Source organism: Cladophialophora psammophila (assembly GCF_000585535.1).
Source record: "Cladophialophora psammophila CBS 110553 chromosome Unknown aczJe-supercont1.24, whole genome shotgun sequence".
NCBI lineage: Eukaryota > Fungi > Ascomycota > Eurotiomycetes > Chaetothyriales > Herpotrichiellaceae > Cladophialophora > Cladophialophora psammophila.
The window spans coordinates 34,635-58,378 of NW_006912945.1; the positions used below are offsets into that span (position 1 = coordinate 34,635).

The following is a 23,744-nucleotide window of genomic DNA, read 5'->3' on the forward strand; positions in this document are numbered from 1 at the left end:
GGGGGGGGGGGAATGGGAAACCACTCCTCAGTCTTCAAGACTGGGCCAAGCAAGAACAATCACTGATGCCACGGAACTGCCCTTTTTGCGAGACATAATAGTATCTTCGAGGGACGAGAGCTTGGGTTGCTGTGCGCCGGGGAAGATTGGAAATGGAACGCGCTTAGAGGGTGTTCGATGCATTTGGTTTCATGAGGAAAGAAGGAGAAGGAGCAAAATTAGCTAATGAGTGAGCGCGAACAAAGGTCGGTCGGACTGCTAGATCTGCGAGCTGTTGAGGAGCTGATGGAGCGGAACACATGTAGCATCTCTCGACGGTTCTTTCGCTGCTCGGCTAAAAAGCATGGGCCTTTCGGCAGTAATGTCAAGCAACACCTCTTCACACTCGTCCCCTGTGAATTGAGAGGAGATCGTTATCGACACCAAGTTGAGAGCCATTGTGCCGAGTTTTCTCTCCATGGGACAAGTCACAGGCAGTAAGACAGCACAAAGAGATACATTTGCGCGTATTCACAACGTCGTCGCCATGCTAGCCTACTACCTCGCCCATGGGGACTGTTGGCCAAACGCCGTGACGATCTGATATGACAACAGCCCCTGGGAAGCGGAGCCATTCACCAGCGAAACGGTCCAAGGTATCGATGCAACCAAGATTGCTGGAAATGCAACGAGCTTTGCGCTCCTGTCTCCCTCACCAGTTTCTACGGCAGAAACGGCGCAGAGCTCCCCGAATTGGACTTTCATGGCGACAATGATTTTGTATATGTGACTGAGTATACTCTCGAGGGCATGATGGCTCGAATATCTTTAGCCAGTCTCAAGGAGACACTTGCAGCATCAGAAACTGGATCGGAGAAATGTCACAACCCGACTCCAAACTCCTCGTCAGGCTCGCCCGAGTCCCATTGGTCGTGGGGACGATATCCTTATCGGCTCGACATGAAGAAAGACAACTACGAGTTTCTTGTCAATTATATGGGCTTGAAAAAGTATATTGACTATTCCCATAGCTCCTCGACAACGTTTGATATCATTCCAACCCATTACGAGTGCAAAGGATGGGGATTCTATGGCTCTATATTCCTTGTCCATTTTATTGGCCTCCACATTACCCATGACGTCCGAATTGGGCAGACACGAAGCCTTGGCTGGACTGGGGATAAGCAGATGCCTCGTTTCCAGGATTGTTTAATGAGGCTCGGATCTTTGGCACAACATCCGTACTGCATCTTGCTCAGTGCTGCCGCTTCATTCAACTCACACCATAATTTCCGCCTCGGCGAGGTCAGCCGAGATGTTTCCTCAGTTGAGAAGCGGAAAGGATATTCAGGATGGGACATGATGTTGCACTAGGCCGCAAAAGGCGCGTATTCAATGTTGTCGGCTAGAATGAGTGGACTCGCGACATCACTCGCTGCAAATCGGCACTTAAATCGTCTTGCGGAGAATATTGTTGTAACCATTAGTAGTCCTACTACTATAGCTTACCTCTGGGACTGAAATCTCTTCTTATTTTCACAGCAGCTCTTCCACACTCGTGCTGTGACGACGGCTGGACGTGCAAAATACGCACATCGATGCGCTGACCATTCGAGTCAATAATCAGTTGACAGCAGTATGACTCTGCCCCTTTTTGTCGTGTTAACTTGCACACAAATAAATGGCAGCTCTTCAACCTCACTGACCGGAATGAAACGCTTCTGAGCCTCGAAACTGCGAAAGACTCGCGCATCATCGCATCTGCGAGCAAACGGGACTCATCGTCTATGAAGACTCTCGACGAACCTCAAGACTGGGAGGGGAATAACGTACCACTTTGACGAAGATGCAGCCAGTTCCTGCTCCGGTATAGAGACCTGTCAAGCAAAAGGTTACCAGGACAGTCTTCGCTCGGGCAAGACCTGCATATTTTCGTGATCAAGTTATGAGGTCTGGAGGCCCTGATAGAATACACTGGCCCGAGAAGTCGTGCTTTCAAAGCAAACGCCGGGCCAGGCGCCGAGGACCCGATACACCATATCCCAATAGCCAGTTTCTGCTTTCACCGGCGTTCTCGCCCATGTACCTACAAGGATGCCTAGGCTAGACATAAAACAGGTTATCATCCAGAATAATGGGGCGTAGGGGTCTTGATATGGATGTGAGTTCAGCGTCAAACGCAAAGACAAGACACCCAAGGACACCCAATCCTGATGTACCTTGTTTGGAGTACCTAGTATTGCTAGTATTACCTAGCGAGCTAGGCTCACAAGGCATGCCTTAGTGCTTGGAGGAAGGTTGGCCGATCACGTGATAATTGCGACTTTCCCCCCTGGCCAACCCTGGCTTCATTCTCGGCTCCTACGCGCCAGATCAGTGCATCACTCGCGTCTCTTACTCGCCCACCGCTCGCCCGCTAGGGGACTAAGTCCCCGGACCGTCCATGTCAATTGAACAAGTAGTCCCCGCAACGGTGCGGTGGTGCCCGCGAATAAAACACTCCCACCACACCATTAGGCTAGCACAACAACAGAGTGATTCTTCAGCTTCGTGGGAGCTGAAGATCGCAAGGCGTCGCAGGCTCTCTGTCGACAGATTCATAGGCTCCGGCCCTTCCGCTCGAGCTGAAAGGTGTCGCGTTCATTATTGCTCACATGCAACTCCTCTTTCCTGGGCCTCTTCCCTAAATTTCGCAATGCATTAGCGTGGCCTAACACGGTCGCCAGTCGACTGATTAGGCGATTCCAGCTGCACGTACTTTGTCAAATCGTGTGGGCAGCGGATTCGATTGACGGAATTCGACCACCATCTACGGTCTGGCCGTTGAAGATCGCTCGCGGGCGCAACGGTTTTACGTCAAAACCGATGGAGACTTGCATCGGCCGTCCATCTGAGAGCTGCCTGAAAAATCCGTTACATCTCACGATGTCTCGTGGGCTCTTTCATCCTTCACTGACACAGCGTCGAGAATATCAGAATGGATGACAGCGGACCTCTTTACAATGTGCGCATGAAGCGCGGCCAAGGGTACAATTCCTATATTCAAGAAGTCCGAATCGACAATGCTGTCACAATCACCAAATTCCCAGAAAACCCTGCGCGTGCAAGTGCCTCGATTAGTGAGGCCGACACGATCACGGCAGAGCATACAAGGAGCGATTCGGTGTCAAAAGCAGCGCCACCGCCACCGCCAAAGCCGGGTCTGGACATGAATGACATCCTTACCACACTGACCGAGAGCTTGAAGAGAACCAGCGCCGAAACACCACAGCAACCGAAACTGCCGTATCTGCTCAAATTGGATCCGAATGCTCGGCACAACCAAACGGTGACCTTTTCTTCAAAACAGGTCAAGAGTATTGTTGAAATGAACAATGCCATGGGGTTTAATGCTTCTGCTGCAATCAAAGCCACCAGCTTAGGCCCAGGCGCCGACGCTCGCAGCAGTCTTGCAACTCGAGATGATCTCAATACGAACGACGTCAATTTCCTTGTTCATGTTAAGGTCGTCAACGAGGCTGATGATCGCAAGGAAGAATGGTCGTTTAACGAAGTTCCAGGCTTGAATGAAGCCCTTGGAGATGAGAAGGCGCCAAGCCAGATGAAGGACGCGCATGCCAGGAGCGTCGAGTTTACGCGAATTTATGGCGACTGTTTCATATCGGATTTCGTCGAGGGGGGTGAGATATATGCCTGGGTAGGCATCAAGTCACAAGATCGGAAGAATTCCAGACAATTAGCCGTGCATGCTTCGGCGCAGTTGACCCCCATGGGTCTACCAGTGCAAGCTTCAGGTGAAATGGACGCCACACAGGAACGAAATCGTCTCTTTTCGCAAGCAACAACTTCCATCCGGATTCAATGGCGAGGCGGTGGCCAGATCAAGAATCACGACTTCCCCTGGGGAATGGACAGTCTGATCCTCATAGCGAATGCTTTTCCTTCAATGGTCGCAGCCAAGCCAGCCAAGATTCGAGCTGTCTTGACACCGTACACGGCTCTGAAGAGTTTCCACGACCACCGACTGGCGAGTCCTCGCATACCCTTACCGCTGACTTACGACCATTGTGCCATTTATACTAGCACGCTGTATGAAGACTTCATGGCGTTTCAAGACTTGTGCGAGAAGCTGAATGCAATGATCAAAGACCCCCAGGACTACCGGAATCGGGACGATGACAAAGCTAAAATGAACAGCCAGAAGGCTGCTCTGCAGAGTGGTGATGTTGTTGTTGGTACAAGACGGGATACCATCGACTTCACAGCATCAGAGATAGATGACCCAGCACCAGACGCATGGACGGACAAAAAGACTCGGGCCCTCATGAACCTCGACGTCATTATCAAAGACCCGACTCCCAAACTCACCAACATGGACCCAGATCCACAGAAACTAAGCATGATGAGGCTTCTCTGTCGCTCTTCAATGATCTACATTCAGGAACAGGCCGCAGCACTAGTCGTGGACCCGGCGAGATCGATCACCCAGCACGACCACCAAGGTCGGCACGTGTACAGTCTTCCAAAGTATATTTGTCCAGGCGTCATTCAAAGCATACTCCCGATCCCCAAATTTGACAACAGCGGGAGTGAATGGCGAGACAAGGAGGTGGCCGACTTGCAAGGCATGGAGCATATAACTAGCGACCCGGTGACTTACTGCTGGGATGTAATTGGAGAGCCCTTGTCCCAGTACAAAAGTTACGAACACTTTGCAATTGGCAATTTCGACGTCGATGACGAGGAAGTCCCTCAACGAGTTGCCGTGCAACCTTTTGCAGCCGGGTGGTATCACAGCCGCCGTGTGAAAGACAGTCACAACGCCATCAGCGGTATCGGATTCGGGTACACAAACAAAAAGTCCCTCTTCCACCGCAGCACCAAATCAGTCGAAGCCGAGGAGTCCACAGGGGTCAAGAAATCTAGCGCGGAAGAACGAGCCACAATGTTCGCCAACATGTACGTCGGGTCTAAACCCACAGGAGCGCGTTGGAAGCAGATCGAGGACCGCAACCTCAGCGCCTCCTCGATCAATCGTGTCCATGTCTACTACCGCCCGGGGGCCGGCCGTATTGCAGGCCTCGAATTTCTCTCCGACCCTAATCCCGCAGATTTTAATGACGACGCGAAAAGAGTGACGCCGGTGTTCATTCACAAAGCGTGGGATCCAGATGCGAGCGCCGAGAGCAGTTTGACAGCAAAACTGCCCGAGAAGATGGAGAAACAGGCGCTGTATCCGGGGGATAATGTGTTGGATGAGAATATGGACAAAAATTGGATGTTCGCCGGGTTGATGGGCGCATTTGAGAGAGTCGGGCTTCCAGGCGCGGGAAGATTAAAGACTGGGAGGGTGTTGGTGAAAGTTGCGGTCGTGTGGAAGAAGAGGCCTGGGACTTCATGAGCCTTGCTGCTGTGTTCTTAGCATTGGGAGCATTTGAGGGGGGGGGATGGACTCGACGAGATTGTGAATTGCTAGTGAGCGTTTCGAGCAGACTGCCTGGAATTTCTACGGTCGCAGCCATGGCATATTAATGAGCGTTATTTATATCCCACAAGGGAGAGAGTGCCTAAACCAGGGATGGTATGATGAGGATTCTGGACCCAGAATTGGTGAACAGACACTCAGCTGCACTCAGTTCTACTTACTGGATCAACATGTTATAGTGTGGGATGTTGTTTTGCGTTCCATGATCGTCAGTCCCAGCAGCAGGTTTGCGTGAGGGACTGAGTTGTAAAAGCGGCGTCACTAGGCGCATGTTGGTGCAGGCCTGCTGGGCCAAGTGGCTTGTTCGGTGCATAGGGCGGCATCACATATTCCAAAAAGGGGGTCGAAGTTAGCTCGCCAGTAAATTTAGCAAAGCTCTTGGCGAGGATCTGGTGACAGCGACCGCAGCTCGTTCTTCTGTATTGAATCGCGCAGTTGATGCATCTGATCCAGTTGGTTTCACGCTTGCCTCCCTTTTCGCAGTCAATGGAAGGCCTGTTCACCTGCTTGAGATGTGCAAGAGCACTCTCAGGTGTAGCTCGACAGCGGCCGAATACTAGATTCGTCCAGCAGATCCCCGGCCGTCGCAGCTTCACCTCCAGCAGCTCGTTGATGCACCCACCGCGAAATCAATCGAGAGCTGAGCAGATCCGAAGCTCTAAAGGTTCATCCCGGCCTGTGTCTACTGCTACCGCCCCTGCGGAAGAACCTGATAACTTCGAGCGACACAATATTCCCCCTACTGATTATGGCGAGTGGCGTGCCCATGGCCGAGTGGTCCTGAGACCCGGCAATCTCTTCCATCCCTTCTCCAGATCACCAATCCCCGAGATCCGGCAAAGGGCACGTTTTATGAGACAGCATGCGTTATGCCCACACCCCGTGCATCAACAGACGCGGGTACCGATTTCGCCCCACGATCCGGAAGCGAGGAAAATCGAGGGAGTGAGCACGGAACCTCCAGCTCACGTTGCGTTTGAGTGCCCAGATTGCGGCATAGCGACATACTGCTCCGAGGAACACTGGGCGGATGACTTTGAGGCACACTTAGAGATATGCGATACACTGAGACAAATCAACGAGGACGACCATGATCTGAGATCGGGAAGATGGTTCCCTGAGTTTGAGTATCCCGGACCTCAGATGGATGAAGCTTTGGTCAATATGACCAATTGGGACACCTATCTCTACACGCGGCAATATGAAGCAGTAAATGACGAGAGGAGCATGCGACAAGTCACGAAATTATTGACATATCCTCTGACGATCGGGAGTGTCTTGCATGAACTGAGTCCATACAACATCAGGACTGGCGGGCGGCTAACTGCAGAGGGATTGAAGAGTTTGTCAGGTGAGTCGCATTTTCGTCCAAGCACTGCCCTAGACTGACACCAATAGCACTACGGTATACATTGCATCCGCCTAAAACGGGTCAAGGCAAAGATATCAAAGGTCTAAGGCTGTCAAGTCCTCCAGTCCGGATATTTGTCCTAGGTGCACGAGCCGAGTCATCTCTCCCCCGTGAGGTGTGGACGCAGCTGTCGTACCTTTTCCCCCTCTCACTGATTCATCTCATTTTCATTGGCCCCGAGTCAATGATGAACCGAGACGCAGAATATCCTCTGCCCGAGAGGACACCTCAGAATCCATTTGGTGCCATTGTCGAAGACCGTGTATCGCCCAAGATGAAAATCACCACCTACGTGGACTATTTCCACACCCTGCATGAAGCAAATGTGTTCTATCCTTACGACCCGTATTTTGATTGCTTCATGTTGTTTCACCCTGGCTTAGGTCACCCCGCGTCTTCACTCGAATGGGAAGCCACCTTGCCTCGACTGCTTGAGACCAAAATTCCCGTGATATGTACGGGGTACACGGAATGGGACATGACGCGCGATTGGCAATGGGTCATGGAGAAATGTGCAGGCGAAGTCGATCTGCTGATGGAACCTGGAGAGAACAGATTCCGGTCTCTGAGATGGGACTTGAATGATCTTGATCCTCAGGACATTAGCTGTGGGAACTGGGGAGTGTGGGCTTTCAGAGGCAAGAGGTATGTGAACATGTTCGCCGTTCTCAGAATGCCTTCAAAAGTCCAAAACGTGAATATTTGCTTGCCATCCTTTGCTGACTGTGCATAACTATAGGTACGAAGCGACTCGTCGGGATCTGACGTGAACGAGGGTAAGGCGTTCTCAAACAATGTACCACTACAAAAAGAGAGCGGTGATGGAATGAAGCGAGGCATCGGAGAATTCGCCCGGCAGGACGCCAACATGCATTCCTCATTGCCCAACCGAGACTTCGGGCGACTGTGCGGCGAGCTCTCCTGAAGATGTCAGGGTTTATAAACATTGATGCTAAGTTGGACTAGCCGTGTCCGTCCAGACAGTTTCTAGAATCGCCATTAAGCTTTCGACCTTCGTCTTATTCCGCAGCCTTCATAGGCTTAGCAGCAGAAGCGTGATGCCAGGCTGACCAGGTTGACTCTGGCTCATTCACGTGCATGGAATGGTGAATACGCCAATACGTCCAAGAGATAGGTGTGGGAAGCCCATGCCGAATCACTTGGAGTTTAGGGGGTCTGGGGCACTGCCTCCTGACACGTTTTGACGTAGCTACCTGTGCTACCACGTACTATGAGGTAGCTTGCAGATAGTCCCCTTGGCATTGTGGCGAGGCGATGCCCCGAGCCAATGCGTTTTCGGATCTACAACCAGATGCGCAGTCGGTCCTGGGGATGGAGAAATCTGATGATTCACCACTCCGTTCCCGGTTTGTTGTAGAGGTGCAACTTGGGCAGGGCTGTGTAAGTCGCCTCCGCCCCTGCTTCTTTGTTGTCAAACTTATAACTTGGGACCTAAAGAGCGCATCGTTCTTCACTCGAGTCCTTTGTTTGAACTGCGCCTGGCGCGTTTGCTACCATATAATCAAACTACATACCCCTGTACTCGCCGGCACGGTACCGAAGGGTTGACCCTGCCCTAATATACCGGTCCCATCTTGACATCTTTGTCACGAGAAGAAACTGGTCCAACCAGCGCAAGCAACCATGAAGTTCCTCCAGATAACGCTCCTCTTCTGCGTCACCTCGTTCGTCGCTTCCGCGCCGCCCCTGTCTCCCTCCACCGATCTCTCGCTGCGCGACGCCCTTCCCCTCGACCCCTTCAATTACCTCGAGAAGCGCAAAGGTGGCGGCGGTGGCAAAGGCGGTGGAGGAAGCAGCGGCTCCTCTGGGAGTTCCAGCGGCGGGCGCACAGGTTCTGGAAGTTCTTCAGGAGGCTCTTCCACAAGACCAAACGGAGTGCCGTACTCCTTCTCTCCCGCATCCAATGTCGGCGGCCGCACGCGTGACGGTTCGGGGACACCCAAGGCATACGGGGGCAGATACACGGGCGGCGCGGTGGTTCCATTCACTGCCGGCAAGCGCTCGCCGACGCTGGGCGTTGCGCCGTTCTTTATCGGCGCGGGCGCGCTGGCCTTCTTCCCAGGCCTGTGGCTCTACGGCAGCGTGTGGGGGTATCCATATGGCTTTCCGTACCACTGGACTGACCCCGACGGGAGAAACCGCACCTCGAACGTGACGTGCCTGTGCCAACAGTACCAGGTGTGCGGCTGCGATCCCAACGACAACTCGACCTTTTTGACCCAGGTGGTCACCAACGGGAGCTCGACACCCGTCGCGCCCGTCAACACCAGTACGGTGAGGACCGTCACCTTCAGCAACGGCTCAACCAGCACATATATCAACGGCAGCCTGGCGAACGGCACCACCGCCGACGGTGGCACTGATCCGAGCGATCCGTCCCAGGTCAGTGCCAGTGTCCGCATGGTCGTCGAGTTGAGTGGTTATTGGGTCATGCTCGTGATTGTGGGCTGGGGTATGTGGATGGTAGCCTAGACGGACGGACGGACGGACGGACACATACAGAGAAGAGAGAGACTGGTCGACACATTATCAGACTGGAACAGACACGCCAGACGTCCATCGAGCAGAGCAGGCAGCGGGCCCCTCGGGAATCGAGATTTCTACTCTGACGCCCAGTGGCACAGAGAGGGAGTAGGTTTATTTCAAGACTCGTTTCTCCATTCTCCTCAATCGATGCTGTGGCTGTTGGCGCGCGAAAGCAACACTCCAACCACATATACCTGCAGAGAGAGATACAGGCACATGCGGTTTGGACACGGGACAGCGCGGTTAGACCCCTCGTTACTTGGATTCCCTATGTATATCCCTTTTGATGTTTCTTTTGGAGGGAGCCGCTGCATGAGGTGCCTAGATCCATTCCTCACAATGGAGCTGTCTTCGAGAATGCAAGACTTTTGGATAGATACACGCAAGGTGCGAACCCGATATACGTCGTCTCTCTGGACCTTGACTCTCACTGGGACAAGAATGAAATTCACTGTAAAAACCACATGTGTGAGCTATGTACACCCCTTTCCACAGACGAGTGCGCGGTCTGAACTAGTAGTGTTCGGTGCGGGAGTATCATTCATCAATCCCCGCCAATGGATCCATCGCGAGAGAGACAGTCAATTGCGCTTTTATTGCTCAGAGCTCTCACGGCGATCAATTTTGGTTCAGCTTAATGTCTCTAGATATCTAGGAATTTTGCTTTGAGACCGCCGCTGATTTATTCCTCGTCAACCGGGTCCCCGGCCATATGTGCCTATGACATTGATTAGCTGCATGAAGAGGTCGCAATAGCAAAACGTATGCTCACCCTAACGGCGCCTGGACCTCCAAGCTCCTCAAATAGTCCTCCTTCAAGTTCTCTTGGGGCACTCGGTTTGCCGGGATATGTGTATGAGACGCCATAATATACCCCCAGCACGCAGGTGATGAAGCCGGCCCACAGCAAGAGGCCCCGAGCGGTGGACATGAATGTATAATCCTCCAGAGCGAAGATGCCGAGAACGTCATTGTCTTCGTGGACGGGCTCGCCGAAGTTGCGCCGTTCTTGCTTGTCATCCCAGTTGGCATAGGGGTCACGATGTTGTCGCTTGATTCGAGGTGGGTTGATGTAGTTGTTGTTCTTTCAACGTCAAGATTAGCATCCTTCTTGAAGCTGTAACTGCAGATCAATGTACCATTTCAGGATCGTCTATCTCTTCTCCAGCAGCCTTCAGACATCTTGCGACCGAGAACTGGGCTCGAGGGATGCGGAATCGAGGTTGGATTTGAGATTGAGGACGGGTTCGGGCAAGAGATCGCGCCGAGGTTGCGGCCAAGGTCAAGGCACGTCGGGATAGCATCTTCATATCTAGGAGGCTCCAGTGAGCCGGACAGGGAGAGGTGCAGTGAGAAGTCAGGTCATTCAGATCGCGGGCTGTGAAGAGTTGACGTGTGGGTGTGGAGTGAGAGACGAGGAATGCTTGAAGATGGATGATGAATGGCGGGCAGTGATTGGTCTAGGCAGGAGCTTGCCAGTGTCTAGGCACTTCTTTTCCACAGGACAACATGGGCGGCGAGGCGCTCGGCGGGTGGTCACCAGCCTGCGCAGCCTGCACCCTAAACTCGCCTGTTCTCTCCCCCCCCCCTGCGCTCACTTTCTTCCCAACTCGATATTTTCACGGTTTGCCTCCAACTTCAATCGCTCGCCAACAGCCCAACTTTGTCCCAGGACGCCGCAGACTGCGCGAGGCCACTCTTCTCGGTCGGTGCTACAATTTGACCTGCGATTCACCCAATCTAGCGCCCTGCCCGTGGAGCATACCCGTCGTCATTTTGTCGTTTTTCTACGAATCTCGATTCTGCCATGCCAGGCGCAGCTGCAGTGACCGCGCCAGATGCCGATTCCTTCTCCGACCGGCGACTTTCAATCAGACTCCAACACCCAACATCAAGGTAAGCTCCTTCACTAAACTCGACCTCACATCAGTTGACTGAATATCTTTTAGACTTGCTCAATAAGAGATCCACGTCGCCTATCCGCAATCAAGAAAGCCCCGTCAGATCCTCCGTCGATCCTCATGACGGCCACGATGGGCCCCCCGCGAAGCGGCGGAAAGTCGCAGGCACTGACCATAAATCATCTCCTCGTCTCATCTCTCCTCCGTGGAAGCGAGTCGTTGCAGAAGGTCCGGCGTCCTTCATCCAGGATGGTCGTCGAAAGTCCGGGAGAACAAACATAGTGCCCCTCGACCTGCAGCCGCAATCCAACAAGAGGCAGACACGCGCCGCTTTTGACAAGGCCAAGGAGGAGCGTCAAAAACATGCAAAGCCTGTTTATAACGTGTCCGCTCGTAAGTCTAAGATTGAAGCGCACGTATCTCCGCCGGTGACTGTTAAGCGGGGTCCTGTTCCTCCCTCAAAGGGTCACGATGTATCCCAGTCGCAACACCACCGCAAGGCCGAAGCCTCGCAGAGGCATCTCAGGGACACGATTCTCATCTCAAAGCATCCTCATTTGACTCAACCAAAATCTCCTCGTCATCGTACCAGTGCTCACAGAGACACGGTTATCACCTCAACCCATCCACATTCGACTCAGCCAAAATCTCCTCGTCATCGTGCCAGTGCGGCTCACCGCCCTCAGACCACCCCGCCACGGCTCAGCGTTGCATATGGAGACAAACCGCAGACAAACGGCATAGTGAAGATTGAGCAAGAGAGTGATGACGACAATCTGGATACATCTAGCGGACTCTCCTCCAGAGGGTCGACTCCTCCGGTGACTCTGCGCAAAGTTACCTTTCGGGTGCGACTACCCCCACCCTCCGTTGCTAGTCCAGCCAATGTACCTCTACCGAAGAAGTACGCATCCTTTGAAGAATTCTTGGAGAAGGATGAGACCGAACCGAGGACAGGAGAAGAAACTCTGACACGTGATCAAGTTGAGAAGGAGGCCGTGGCCAGGCAAAGAGTGAAAGATGCCCAAAAGCGAGGATCGCTCCATAATAAATTCGTCGATGCGTTGCCCGATAAGCAAGATGAACCAGGGAGACAATACGCCCATCGTGATCACCTCTTAGCCCACGTATGCCACTTCAGGAATCTCTTAAGAGCAGAGCATAGAGAGCATAAGAGGAAGGCTGAAATACTAGCGCATGAGGCAAAACGATACGTTGAAAAGAAGCAGAAGCGCAATAAGGTCAAGACTGCGGAAGAAATCGAGCAAGAGAAACGAGAGGCCTGTGTGGCAATCTATCGGACAGTGGTCAAAGATATCGACAAACTCTGGGCTGCGGTCCGGCAAGAAGTCAACGCCATCCGACAGAAGGAATACGAAGAACAGCAGCAGGCAAAGATGAAGGGGCACCTTGCTCGAGTCCTGGATCGAACGGATCAAATGCTCACTCGACTTGCTGAGCAGGATGACTCTATGATGGATAGTGAAACAGATCTTTCGTCCAACGAGACCACCGAATCGGAGTCTGAAAATAGCGAGCAGATGTCAGAGAGCGAAACAGAAACAGAGTCAGAACCAGACGACGGGGACCACGACGCCCAGATGTCAATTGAAGAATTGAAAAAGAAGTATGGTAACCTACCAGACTTGCCGATCGCCCATGAAGGGCCGTTCTCTGATGGCAAAGCGGAAGATGAAGAAAGTCTGGATCAGCCTGATGCAGAGTCAGATCCTGAGACTGAAATGGATTCCGAGTTTGACACATCGGGAAGTGGTGATGAGGATGAGGGCGAGGAGGGAGAAAGCGAGGAGGATGAGACAGGTGGCGGCCTCCTCTCAATGTTGTTCTCAAAGAAACAGATCGTGGACATGACGCTTGAAGCCGATGAAATGGATGCATCGAAGAAAGAAGAGTCCGAAAGCCGCAACAATCTCCTTGTACAAGTCCTAGAAGATGTGCCGATACCAAAAGCAGAACCCTCTGAAGCGGACCGAACGCCCGTACAAAATGGTCAGGAGAAACTGAAAGCTGAAGCCACTAGCGAACACAGTGTACAGTTGGAGGCTCCAACAGCTCAGGAAACCGACAACGCTGGATTGCGAGATGCAACACCACTCATCCACTCTCAGATTGCCCGACTTCCTTCTGAAGATCCTGGAAGCCAGGAGCATAGCTCCCATCCCTCTCCTCATACGACCACGACGAAATTCTCCGAGCCTGGGTCTCTCTCTTCCATCGATGTTCGTACAGGCTCTGTGCCGCCTGTCACACCTTCGGAAGCAAAATCGGTCATCAAGACGCCTGTTCCCTCGTTGCTGCGAGGTACTCTTCGTGAATATCAGCATGAAGGGTTGGACTGGCTTGCGGATTTATATGCCCATGGAAGGAGTGGGATACTCGCCGATGAGATGGGTCTCGGCAAAACTATTCAGAGCATTGCGCTTCTGGCCCACCTTGCTGAAGTTTACGAAGTCTGGGGTCCGCATCTCATCGTGGTACCGACAAGTGTTATGCTGAACTGGGAAATGGAGTTCAAAAAGTTCTTGCCTGGATTCAAGGTTCTGACATACTATGGCAACCTTGAAGAACGGAAGCAAAAGAGGAGAGGCTGGATGGCGGATGACAGCTTCAACGTCTGTATCACGTCGTACCAATTGGTCTTGCAAGATGCAAACTCTTTCAAGAGAAGAAAGTGGCATTACATGATTCTGGATGAGGCTCACAACATCAAAAATTTTCGCTCAGAACGATGGCAAACCATGATGACGTTTAACACCAGAGCCCGGCTCCTCCTGACAGGAACTCCCCTGCAGAACAATTTAACTGAACTTTGGTCCCTTCTGTTCTTTCTCCACTATGGTCAAGAAAATGAAGGCGAGGACGACGCGTTCGCAGGGTTAAAAGAATGGTCGGAATGGTTCAAGAGGCCCGTGGAGTCGATCTTGGAACACGGTCGTCAGGCTCTAGACGAGGAAGATCGAGAACAGGTTGCGAAACTCCACAAAGTCATCCGACCTTTCCTCCTCCGTCGCCTAAAAGCGGACGTGGAGAAACAGATGCCAGCCAAATATGAACACGTTGAGATGTGTCGTCTATCCAAACGTCAGCGACAATTATACGACGGCTTCATGTCGAGAGCGCAGACGAAGGAAACGCTGGCTTCCGGCAACTATTTATCGATCATCAATGCCCTGATGCAGCTGCGTAAAGTTTGCAATCACCCTGACCTTTTTGAAACACGACCGATTAATACGTCTTTCGCCATGCACAAATCTGCAGCAGCTGACTTCGAGATTAAGGATTTTTTGGTGCGTCGGAGACTTATGTTGGACGCCTCGAACAATCTAGACCTCGACTTCTTACGGCTGGTACCCATCTCGGAAGAGCGGCTGTCAATGATTGAGGTAATCGAGACTACTAAACGACATGCATACAACCAACTCAGGGACTTGAGGGAGGCTCAATCCCGACGGGTCTTGTCGTCCTCCCGCAATAGTATCCATAATGATAATGCCACCTCGTGGCGCGGCGAGACTCGGCGCGGTGTACTCGGATCCCTTGAGAATGTTGGTCGGAGAGCGCGGCTTCAGGAGTTGGACCGTACGATGTATTACGAAGCCTACAAGCACCATCAGCATCCAATTTACGGATGTGGACTGATTGACCAGTTGACCATAAATACAACTTATGAGAGACTGTCGAAACTGTCACCGCGGAGGGTGTTGAGCAGATTATGGGATGAAGACCAGCCAATGCGGTCCTTGAATCTTATACATTCTGTTCAGTCAAGGTCTGGCCAGATGCAACCCTTCGTTGACAAATACGCATGTGTCACTCCCGCTGTTGTGGCCACAGATCTCTACGCCAGGACTGTAACAGAAGCCGGAGCCCAAGCGATACGAGAAGCAGCAGAATCAACCTTGAAGAGGGATGACGAGGACGATCCATTCCACCTCGCCCGCATGAAGCTCTCCATCGCGTTTCCTGACAAACGCCTCCTTCAATACGACTGTGGCAAACTGCAAAGACTAGACAAATTACTCCGCCAACTCCAAGCCGGCAGCCACCGCGCACTGATCTTCACGCAAATGACCAAAGTTCTCGATATCCTTGAACAGTTCCTCAACATTCACGGCCATCGATACTTGCGACTCGACGGCGCCACGAAAATTGAGCAACGACAAATACTCACCGAGAGGTTCAACAACGACACGCGCATCTTGTGCTTCATCCTTTCTTCCCGTTCCGGTGGACTCGGCATCAACTTAACCGGAGCAGACACCGTTATCTTCTACGACCTTGATTGGAATCCTGCCATGGACAAGCAATGCACTGACCGGGCGCACCGCATTGGTCAAACACGAGACGTCCACATTTACCGCTTCGTCTCCGAGCATACCATTGAGTCGAACATCCTTCGAAAAGCCAACCAAAAGCAAATGCTCGATGATGTGGTCATCCAGGAGGGCGACTTCACCACGGACTACATGAATAGGATGACGTATCGGGACATGCTTGATGAGAATGCCGAGGAGGATGAGGCTGGGAAGGCGATGGACCGTGTCTTGGGTAACGAAAACAGTAGTATCAAGGAGCTGGAGCAAGCCGAAGATCAAGAGGATCGCGTAGCGGCCAAGGTCGCGGCTAGAGAATTGCAGCATGCCGACGAGGGTGATTTTGAGGATGGGAGGGCTAGTGCCACGCCGAGAACTCAGACAGGCGACGCAAGAAGTACACCTGCATCTGGTGTTGTGCCGGGCGAGCCATTTGGAGCCACCGACACAGCCATTACCCAGCCACAGGACGAAGAAGAGAGGATCCATCATATCGACGAGTACCTCATTCAATTACAAAGGTATCTTATGAAAGATATCCCGCTTGGACCGGGTAAAGACTCAAAGAAAGGAAAGAAAGGGAGAAGAGGGCGGGACGAACACCGCGTTAGGAGGGTGAGATGATTGATTTTGCGCCCAGCGAAAGCTGCGATCGTCACTTTGGAAGTTGTTGAGAGAAGATGACCGGAATTGTTCAGCAACGGTCCTGTGAATGAGTGTATAAATTGATTGCCGCCGACATGTAAGAACAGTTTCAGCCGGAAAAATTCGGTTTTTTGGGAGCGACAGACCCAGGCACGCATCACCAGGCACGGACTTTGGTGCTTGCACGCACGGGTGCGCGCCCTCGTTGGAGAAGTCGAGCAGCTTGAGAAGAACGAATGTAACAAAAAAGCGATTCACTCCCAATTGCGTGTTTTGTCCTTGTGCGATGAATGGGGTCCTTTTCTTTGCCTTTTCCCCTATCTTTTTGTTACATGAACTAAGTATTTCGCTTTGGTTCCATTTCCACATGATGAATGAGATTTTTCACCCCCGGAGGATGAACGAGATGGATCCTGTAAGATACTTAGGCCTCTTAGATCTTCAATGTGTAGCTCACCGTGCTTGGACGGGGATAGAATCGTGGAGCTGGTCGGGCCTGGAGGTGGTTTGACTCCAGGCGGTCATTTAATTCTTGACTAGGTGTCCACGTGTGTGATAATTATATGTACATCACAGATGTTTCGACTTCACGGGGTCCCTGTCTACCTCGCTATCTTAGCTAGTGGCCAGTGGATAAAGCATCTCATGCGCGCGAGGTTGTGTGAACTCCGTTCCGAAACAGCCAGCGCTCTCGGACGGTCGGTCATGACTAAGCAGGAGCAGGCTGGAATTTGGGTGAGAACATGGCGAGGGTGCAGACGAGGTTGAGAGCGGAGAGCTAGGAAGGGGATGCTTAGCTAGCCTTCCCCCGTCCTGCTCCGGCATGGTGGAATTTTGAGCAGATGATTGAAAGTAACTTTCCAGGATGGTGTGATATAGTACCTACCAATCTTTTCCATTGGAACATTGGGCACCAAATGGTTCATGCTGAACATTACATCTTAGAAAGCCGCGACCGGGTCCACAATCCATGAGGAAGGGTAAACATTCCAAATATGACAAGGCAGCTTAGGATGTTTGCCCGCGGGGTCCTAGTATGATGAGAATGGCCTCTGTAGTAAGCTCACCGGTGACGTACGTAGGTATGATTTTCATCAAGCCTCGAAGGTCGAGACACTTGAGACGACAAAGCGACAAGGCGGTCATGGTAAAAACATCCGGGCTGAATGTCATAGTGGTGGAACCTCTCTAGAGAGTACCTGTGACTGGGGTTCTTGGAGTTCAAGAGACACCCAATGACGAATTGCATGACTCTGGAATCGTTAGTGCATGCGAACATCTGCCCCTCGTATTTGCATAGCAAATGAATTTCGTCGTGAAGTGGATTGGGACGGGAGGAATAAGAAGTTGAGACTGCCGGGTGACTGCAGAGATTGGATAGAGGCGTTTTCTTCTCTACCGTTTGCCCTCCAATTCGTATTGTTGAACTTTCCATTGTCTTTATCAGTTAGAGCATTTCTTTGTTGTCTTTTGTGGAAAGATATGGTCGTCAGCTTGGGTACCTGCACCATTCCTTCGTAAAAGAAGTATGGGTGCTCATTGGTCCGGTCAGTCCGAATACCCCGTAAAGAGCTAGGATTCCATCATCTTGTGCCGTGTTTGAGGCCACATCATCTGCCTCTGCATACCGGGGTCACATTTCGCATGGATGTATGGATGCAATAGAACGGGTTCGGCTGGAATGCGCTGTTTGAGGGAAAGGCTGAGACAAGGCGGGAGACGAGGCTGGGGAACTAAAGAGATGCGGGATACGTTGAGAACCCCCTCAACATCTTTACATTTGTGATAAGTCGATGGCTTCCTTCTCAGGCATCAGTTGAGGTTCCACTGGGGAACTCGTCTTTTTCCTCGTTGGCAAAAGTACCTTAGCCCAAAGAGGGTTGATGCAGAAGTCAAGGGACCAAGGGGGGATTATGTTGATGATTGTAGCCACATTTTGCGGCATTTTCCTGGTCGTGCGATTCGAGCCATTCCAAGCGACGATACTAGTAAAAGGTAGAGTTGACCACTTTGCTGGACCTGGTATAGAACCACGACAGACTGCAATACATGGTGGGTTGTGCTGAGGACAGACCCCAATGCTGACTCACACCCATCGTTGTACTTGTTAAAAGAGGGGGGAAGTAAGGTGCGCCTGGTGCGCCCACAACTCCACGATCCCACACTGTGGCGTTGGCCAAGACGGAAACGAAGGCTTGATCGCGATCAGATGCCCTGTCCCTAGAGGGAAATGTTCGAGAAAAGTCTGCCCAGCTACGCTGTTAGGCTTAGCGTTGCCCGTAGGTCTGGAGGGGGGTAGGTGAGGCCCCCAGCCCAAGCCACCCTACCTTTGAAGTCGATGCGATCCCGCCGCTGCTCGTTCCGGAGGCGTTTTCGCCTAGAGCAAAGACCTGGGTTGTATGGCTCAACCGTTGGAAGTCCGAGGGCTTGTGGCAACTCTGATGGGTCCTTTTTTTGCTTGTGGCTCGGTGCGAGTTATCCCTTTCTTACAACCCGAGTACGCACAGGCACAAGGTACACAGAGTCTCCGCTCTGTCTGACCGGTGATCGGGGGTCGGGTGCCCCCAGTACCACCTTGGTCCACAAAGTCGGACATGTTTTGTGGAATGAGGGTCTTTTATCGAAAGGTTTTTTTTTTTCCCTTCCTTCACTTGTTCTAGAACTCAACGGAATGATCTTTAGGACGAAGCAGTCGTGGTGTCCAGCTCGCCAGGATCGCCATGATTCCAACTGCTTGGCCTATGTCATGGAAGCGGGTGTGGAAGTCAAACACGTCTAGCCTGTGATCCATCCTAGATTCCGATTGCTATTTGGCCAGCAGCAAGGGATGATGAGTTTGAGTTTGGAAATAGCATGTCATCTGCCGATCGCTGGCTGGGGGGATTGGACATCCAGGGCTAACGACGCCACTAAACTTGGCCGCGGTGTTTGAGCCGTCAGCCCAGAAGACGGATCCCCCAGATAGGAGTGTTGGCTGGTCGATCACAAGGCGGAATCCCAGCCCGGCGCCCCAAAGTGTTCCCCAGCTCTTGCGCAAGGCGTTTTCTTGTTGCTTCTTGTTGTGACCCAAGCATTCTGAAGCTTTTGGGAAGCCAAGGATTGATCTGCTTGTGAATTCTCCCCAAGGACGGCGGTCGGGTGGAGGAGAGGTAAGGGAGGGCAGTCTGTCAGGTCAACAGGGCGTTGGGGAGCGTTGCAGAGGTGGATCTCTTTCAAGTTCAGTCAGTCCTCATTCAGCCGTCTCGACCATTGCAGAAACTCAAAATGATATGTACCTAGCAATACTAGGTAGTGATGGCCAAGTACAGGGTACCCTAACAGGAGATGGATGCAAAGCGCGAGGACCGCAAGGACGGCAAAGGCATCTCGGCGCGACGAGGGGGGGAGGCCAAAGGCGATCGAGGGCGAATTGCTAAGTTAGTCGAGGTGGAGAGGAGGAGGAGGAGTCTGTGGGCGAGCATGAGGGTGAAGTGAGGGCGAAGTGAGGGCGATCGTGAGGGCGACCGTGAGGGCGACGTGAGAGGGCGACTGGACTGGGTAGTGACTGCGGTGACTGCGCACAGGCGTCTCTAGTGCTGGTGGCTCCATCTTAGTCCCCAACTCGACCGTTCCCATTGGCTTCTCTCACGTCAAACTACTGCCCGTCACTGCATTCCAAGTTTCTTGAACCCTAAAACCATGTCCTCGTTGGCCCAAGCCTTGCCATTGATGTTGCACAATACCGAGTACCCAGCGAGGCAGTACCCAGTACAGGATCCTGCGTACCATTCCCTTCCCCCCTGCCCCCCTTCCCCCCTGTCGAGTCGTGTGATGGCCCATCCGCTCCCCAGCTCCCCAGCTCTCTAGCTCTCCTCTCTCGGCCCAACAATGTTCCTATTCCCGAACCGCAACTCGACCAGCGGCCAGCGTCACTCCAGACCTTGGCTCTGTCCGCCCTCGCCGCCCTCCCCAGTTCCTCCACATGCTGATGCTGTTGAGTTGCAAGTGCCACAAGCTGCACAGGGTACCATGGTCCATCATGGATGGAGAGCCGAGTGACCAGGGGGTTGAGATGAGGAGGAGCACGCCATCTCCAGTGTATGCGAGGCCAACCGTCCCTGGAGCTGATCGTCGCTCTTCTCTATTGACCATTGGGGCACTGAAGTTGTCTTCGCCCTGCACAGACTCATAAATAGTGCGTCGTCCCTCCCCTCCTGCTCAGCTGGTCCTTCCTTCCCCCTGTCTCGTGTCATCCTGCTTTGTGCTTTGTACACTCACTATCACCCAGACATCCTGACTGCCGACCATGGCTGACCACAAGGATGCCATTGCCTCAGAGCACCGCAGGCCCAGCGTGCTCTTCGCCGATGAGTCCAAGCGCAAGGCCAGTGTTGCTCAACTGACATCCAACACTACTGGAGAGTGAGTCAAGCTTCAAATGGCCGTGCCATGCTGCCCTCGCTGACCTTGGTGCAGAGTCCGCAATCCTCTGGTCGGGATTCCGCGCGAGCAGATGCTCCAGGATGTCGAAAACTACGCCAACGAGAATACCCTGACCGATATTCTGCCACTCTTGAAAAAGGGGGCCTTGGTCGCCCAGAGCCCCCATGCTATCGAGCATATTCCCGAACTCGACGAGTCCGACCGTCAACTCCTCCGCGAGGAAGTCACGCACCGCTGGAGACACCCCAAGACCCTCTATTTCACTATCATCCTCAACTCGATCGCCGCCGCCATTCAGGGCTGGGATCAGACAGGTTCCAATGGTGCCAACTTGACCTTCCCCGTCGCCTTCGGTATCCCTGATTCCGGTCCTGTCTGTGAAGCCGCGGGCAACTGCGAAAACAACTCATGGCTCATTGGCTTCATCAACTCTTGCCCTTACATCGCCATCGCTTTCTTGTATGCCTTGACCTCCTGATTGGCCTGGATACATGCTAATCTTTGCAGTGCCGGATGGATATCGGATCCCTTGAATGATATCCTTGGCCGTCGCGGAACTATCTTCGTCGGTGCCATCTTTTCCCTGCTCGCTCCGATCGGGTCGGCCTGCACTCAACACTGGGGTCAATTGGTCGCAACGCGTATTCTGTTAGGTATTGGTATGGGTCTCAAAGAAGTCACGGTCCCCGTCTTCTCGGCTGAAAACGTAAGTCTCGCTAGACTCAGGACCAGAGAAGCCCCAAGCTTCTTCCCCTGCCGACACGGGATTGGAGCGCTAACAACAAGACAGTCCCCAACAAACATCCGTGGTGGTCTCGTCATGAGTTGGCAAGTCTGGACGGCCTTTGGCATTTTTCTCGGTACCTGCGCGAACCTGGCGGTCAAAGACACTGGCGACATAGCGTGGCGCCTGCAATTGGGGTCCGCTTTCATTCCGGCGGTGCCCCTGGTGCTTGGTATCTTCTTGTGCCCAGAGGTAAGTCGGAAAGCACAGCTCCTAGAGGCTCTCGGCTAACCCGTCAAAAAGTCTCCTCGTTGGTTGATGAAGAAAGGCCGTCACGCCAAAGCATATCAAGCTCTGCTCCGACTCCGGAACAGCCCTCTGCAAGCGGCTCGGGATCTCTACTACATTCATGCCCAACTTGTCCAGGAAGATATCCTGGTGGAGGAGTCTGCCGTCGCCACTCACGGCAATTTTTTCACTCGATTCGTTGAACTCTTCACCATCCCGCGTATTCGACGTGCAACTCAGGCTTCGGGCATCGTCATGATTGCCCAGCAAATGTGTGGCATCAACATTATCGCCTTCTACTCATCCACTGTCTTCTCAAATGCCGGAGCTAGCGTGACTGGCTCTTTGCTTGCGTCCTGGGGCTTTGGCCTGGTCAATTTCCTCTTCGCCTGGCCTGCCGTTTGGACGATCGATACCTTCGGCCGACGAGCTCTGTTGCTCTTTACATTCCCCAACATGTGCTGGACCCTGCTGGCGGCCGGCTTCTGTTTCTGGATCCCCGAAAGCAGCAACGCCCACCTCGGCCTGATTGCGTTGTTCATTTTCCTGTTCGACGCTTTTTACTCGCCAGGAGAAGGGCCTGTTCCGTTCACCTACTCGGCCGAAGTGTTCCCGCTGTCGCATCGTGAAGTCGGCATGTCCTGGGCCGTGGCCACCAACAACTTCTGGGCGTCAGTCTTGTCTCTTACCTTCCCGCGTATGCTCCAAGCCATGAAACCACAGGGCGCATTTGGGTTCTACGCCGGACTTAACGTTATTGCGTTCGTCATGATCTTCTTGTGGCTTCCGGAGACCAAGCAGCGAACCCTCGAAGAGTTGGATTACGTCTTCGCCGTGCCCACTCGCACACATATGCATTACCAACTCAACCAGGTCATGCCGTACTGGTTCAAGACCCAAATTCTGCGGCGCAAGGGTCTTACTCCTCCACAGCTCTACAAGTTCGACTCAGACGATTATGTGGCCTCTGATCGCGAAGAGATTACGGAGAAGTCGGCCGATGTTTGAGCTCCGACTGCTTGATATCAGATTGACATAAAGGGAGATGGTGGACGCTCTGAACGAGCTTTAACGGGTATGAGTAGAGAGCATGATTATCCAATGAAGATCCCGCCAATCGCTAAACCCTGCAAACCGCTGTCGCAGCGGTGTTGAAGTCGAATAATCCATCCAGCCTAGGCATACAGGGCCAAACATGTACCCCATCACTGCCATGGTGTGTCCGACCTAGATGGTCTAAGCAACCTCAATAATACCCTCAGCCGAATTCTTGTTTTCCTCACCGCCAGCTTGCTCTCTTTTCCTTAATTTTCTGTCATGAGGAGTATGATATTCTGCACCGCGATGCCCCTATCGTTGCCCCTTTTTGTGCTCACCCGTATATACATATTCCGTGCTCCGCGGCGACGATGCTACCAGGATTTCTCCATTTGGGACGTCCTTGGACGTCATCCACCGCAGACGTAGACACGGACAGATCAACAAATCTACATGCAAGATGCCTCCACAAGCCAGATTCCTGACCTCGGGCCTCCCCCCATTGTTACTACTTACTTAGGCTCTGGAGGCCTTGGGGACGATGCAGGATTTTGCCGGTTATTTTCGATTCCCTAATTCCTCCCGTCACGGCCCCTTCATGGCCCATACTTAGCAAAGGATCTGCATCTGCCAAGGGAGTAAAGTAAGAGAATCCTATTACTCCGTATAATAATAAACCACATATATTGAACAACCTTGCCCCCAAGTATCTCCTTCCAATTTCGGACCAAAATGCACGGTCACGATCCTTCCTGCGGACTCTGACTCCCGACTCATGGATGCGCGACCCACTCACTCACCTCACTCACTGCACGCTCATTCTAATTTCTCCATGCGTGTTCTCTTCTATCCTCGTAGGGCGAGAAGTGTTGGCCAGCTAGGTTGGTTGTTCCAGTGCTGCTGGCCTCCACACAATTTGGAATTGGGTGGATGGGGGGAATAGGCTTTGTCGTGTCTGGAACGTTAGTAC

General features: G+C 52.6%; 7 protein-coding genes across 7 annotated transcripts; 6 read left to right on the top strand and 1 right to left on the bottom strand.

Annotated features, from left to right (window-relative positions):
- Window positions 1–792: 792 nt before the first annotated feature.
- A1O5_11132 (uncharacterized protein) lies at window positions 793–1,353 on the top strand (the record flags this gene model as incomplete). The annotated part of the gene is made up of 1 exon (XM_007751705.1): window positions 793–1,353. One exon carries the CDS (start codon window positions 793–795, stop codon window positions 1,351–1,353), a length of 561 nt encoding a protein of 186 aa, XP_007749895.1.
- A 1,603-nt stretch (window positions 1,354–2,956) lies between these two features.
- A1O5_11133 (uncharacterized protein) lies at window positions 2,957–5,380 on the top strand (the record flags this gene model as incomplete). The annotated part of the gene is made up of 1 exon (XM_007751706.1): window positions 2,957–5,380. One exon carries the CDS (start codon window positions 2,957–2,959, stop codon window positions 5,378–5,380), a length of 2,424 nt encoding a protein of 807 aa, XP_007749896.1.
- Window positions 5,381–5,950: 570 nt separating this feature from the next.
- Window positions 5,951–7,645, top strand: A1O5_11134 (uncharacterized protein; the record flags this gene model as incomplete). The annotated part of the gene is made up of 3 exons (XM_007751707.1): window positions 5,951–6,815; window positions 6,863–7,520; window positions 7,615–7,645. 3 exons carry the CDS (start codon window positions 5,951–5,953, stop codon window positions 7,643–7,645), a joined length of 1,554 nt encoding a protein of 517 aa, XP_007749897.1.
- Window positions 7,646–8,519: 874 nt separating this feature from the next.
- A1O5_11135 (uncharacterized protein) lies at window positions 8,520–9,368 on the top strand (the record flags this gene model as incomplete). The annotated part of the gene is made up of 1 exon (XM_007751708.1): window positions 8,520–9,368. The coding sequence occupies one exon, from the start codon at window positions 8,520–8,522 to the stop codon at window positions 9,366–9,368; it is 849 nt and encodes a 282-aa protein (XP_007749898.1).
- A 736-nt stretch (window positions 9,369–10,104) lies between these two features.
- A1O5_11136 (uncharacterized protein) lies at window positions 10,105–10,726 on the bottom strand (the record flags this gene model as incomplete). The annotated part of the gene is made up of 3 exons (XM_007751709.1): window positions 10,105–10,140; window positions 10,195–10,506; window positions 10,562–10,726. 3 exons carry the CDS (start codon window positions 10,724–10,726, stop codon window positions 10,105–10,107), a joined length of 513 nt encoding a protein of 170 aa, XP_007749899.1.
- Window positions 10,727–11,260: 534 nt separating this feature from the next.
- Window positions 11,261–16,281, top strand: A1O5_11137 (adenosinetriphosphatase; the record flags this gene model as incomplete). The annotated part of the gene is made up of 2 exons (XM_007751710.1): window positions 11,261–11,318; window positions 11,372–16,281. 2 exons carry the CDS (start codon window positions 11,261–11,263, stop codon window positions 16,279–16,281), a joined length of 4,968 nt encoding a protein of 1,655 aa, XP_007749900.1.
- A 4,306-nt stretch (window positions 16,282–20,587) lies between these two features.
- A1O5_11138 (uncharacterized protein) lies at window positions 20,588–22,744 on the top strand (the record flags this gene model as incomplete). Its single annotated transcript, XM_007751711.1, has 5 exons — window positions 20,588–20,703; window positions 20,758–21,183; window positions 21,232–21,430; window positions 21,515–21,700; window positions 21,752–22,744. The coding sequence occupies 5 exons, from the start codon at window positions 20,588–20,590 to the stop codon at window positions 22,742–22,744; spliced, it is 1,920 nt and encodes a 639-aa protein (XP_007749901.1).
- Window positions 22,745–23,744: the final 1,000 nt, after the last annotated feature.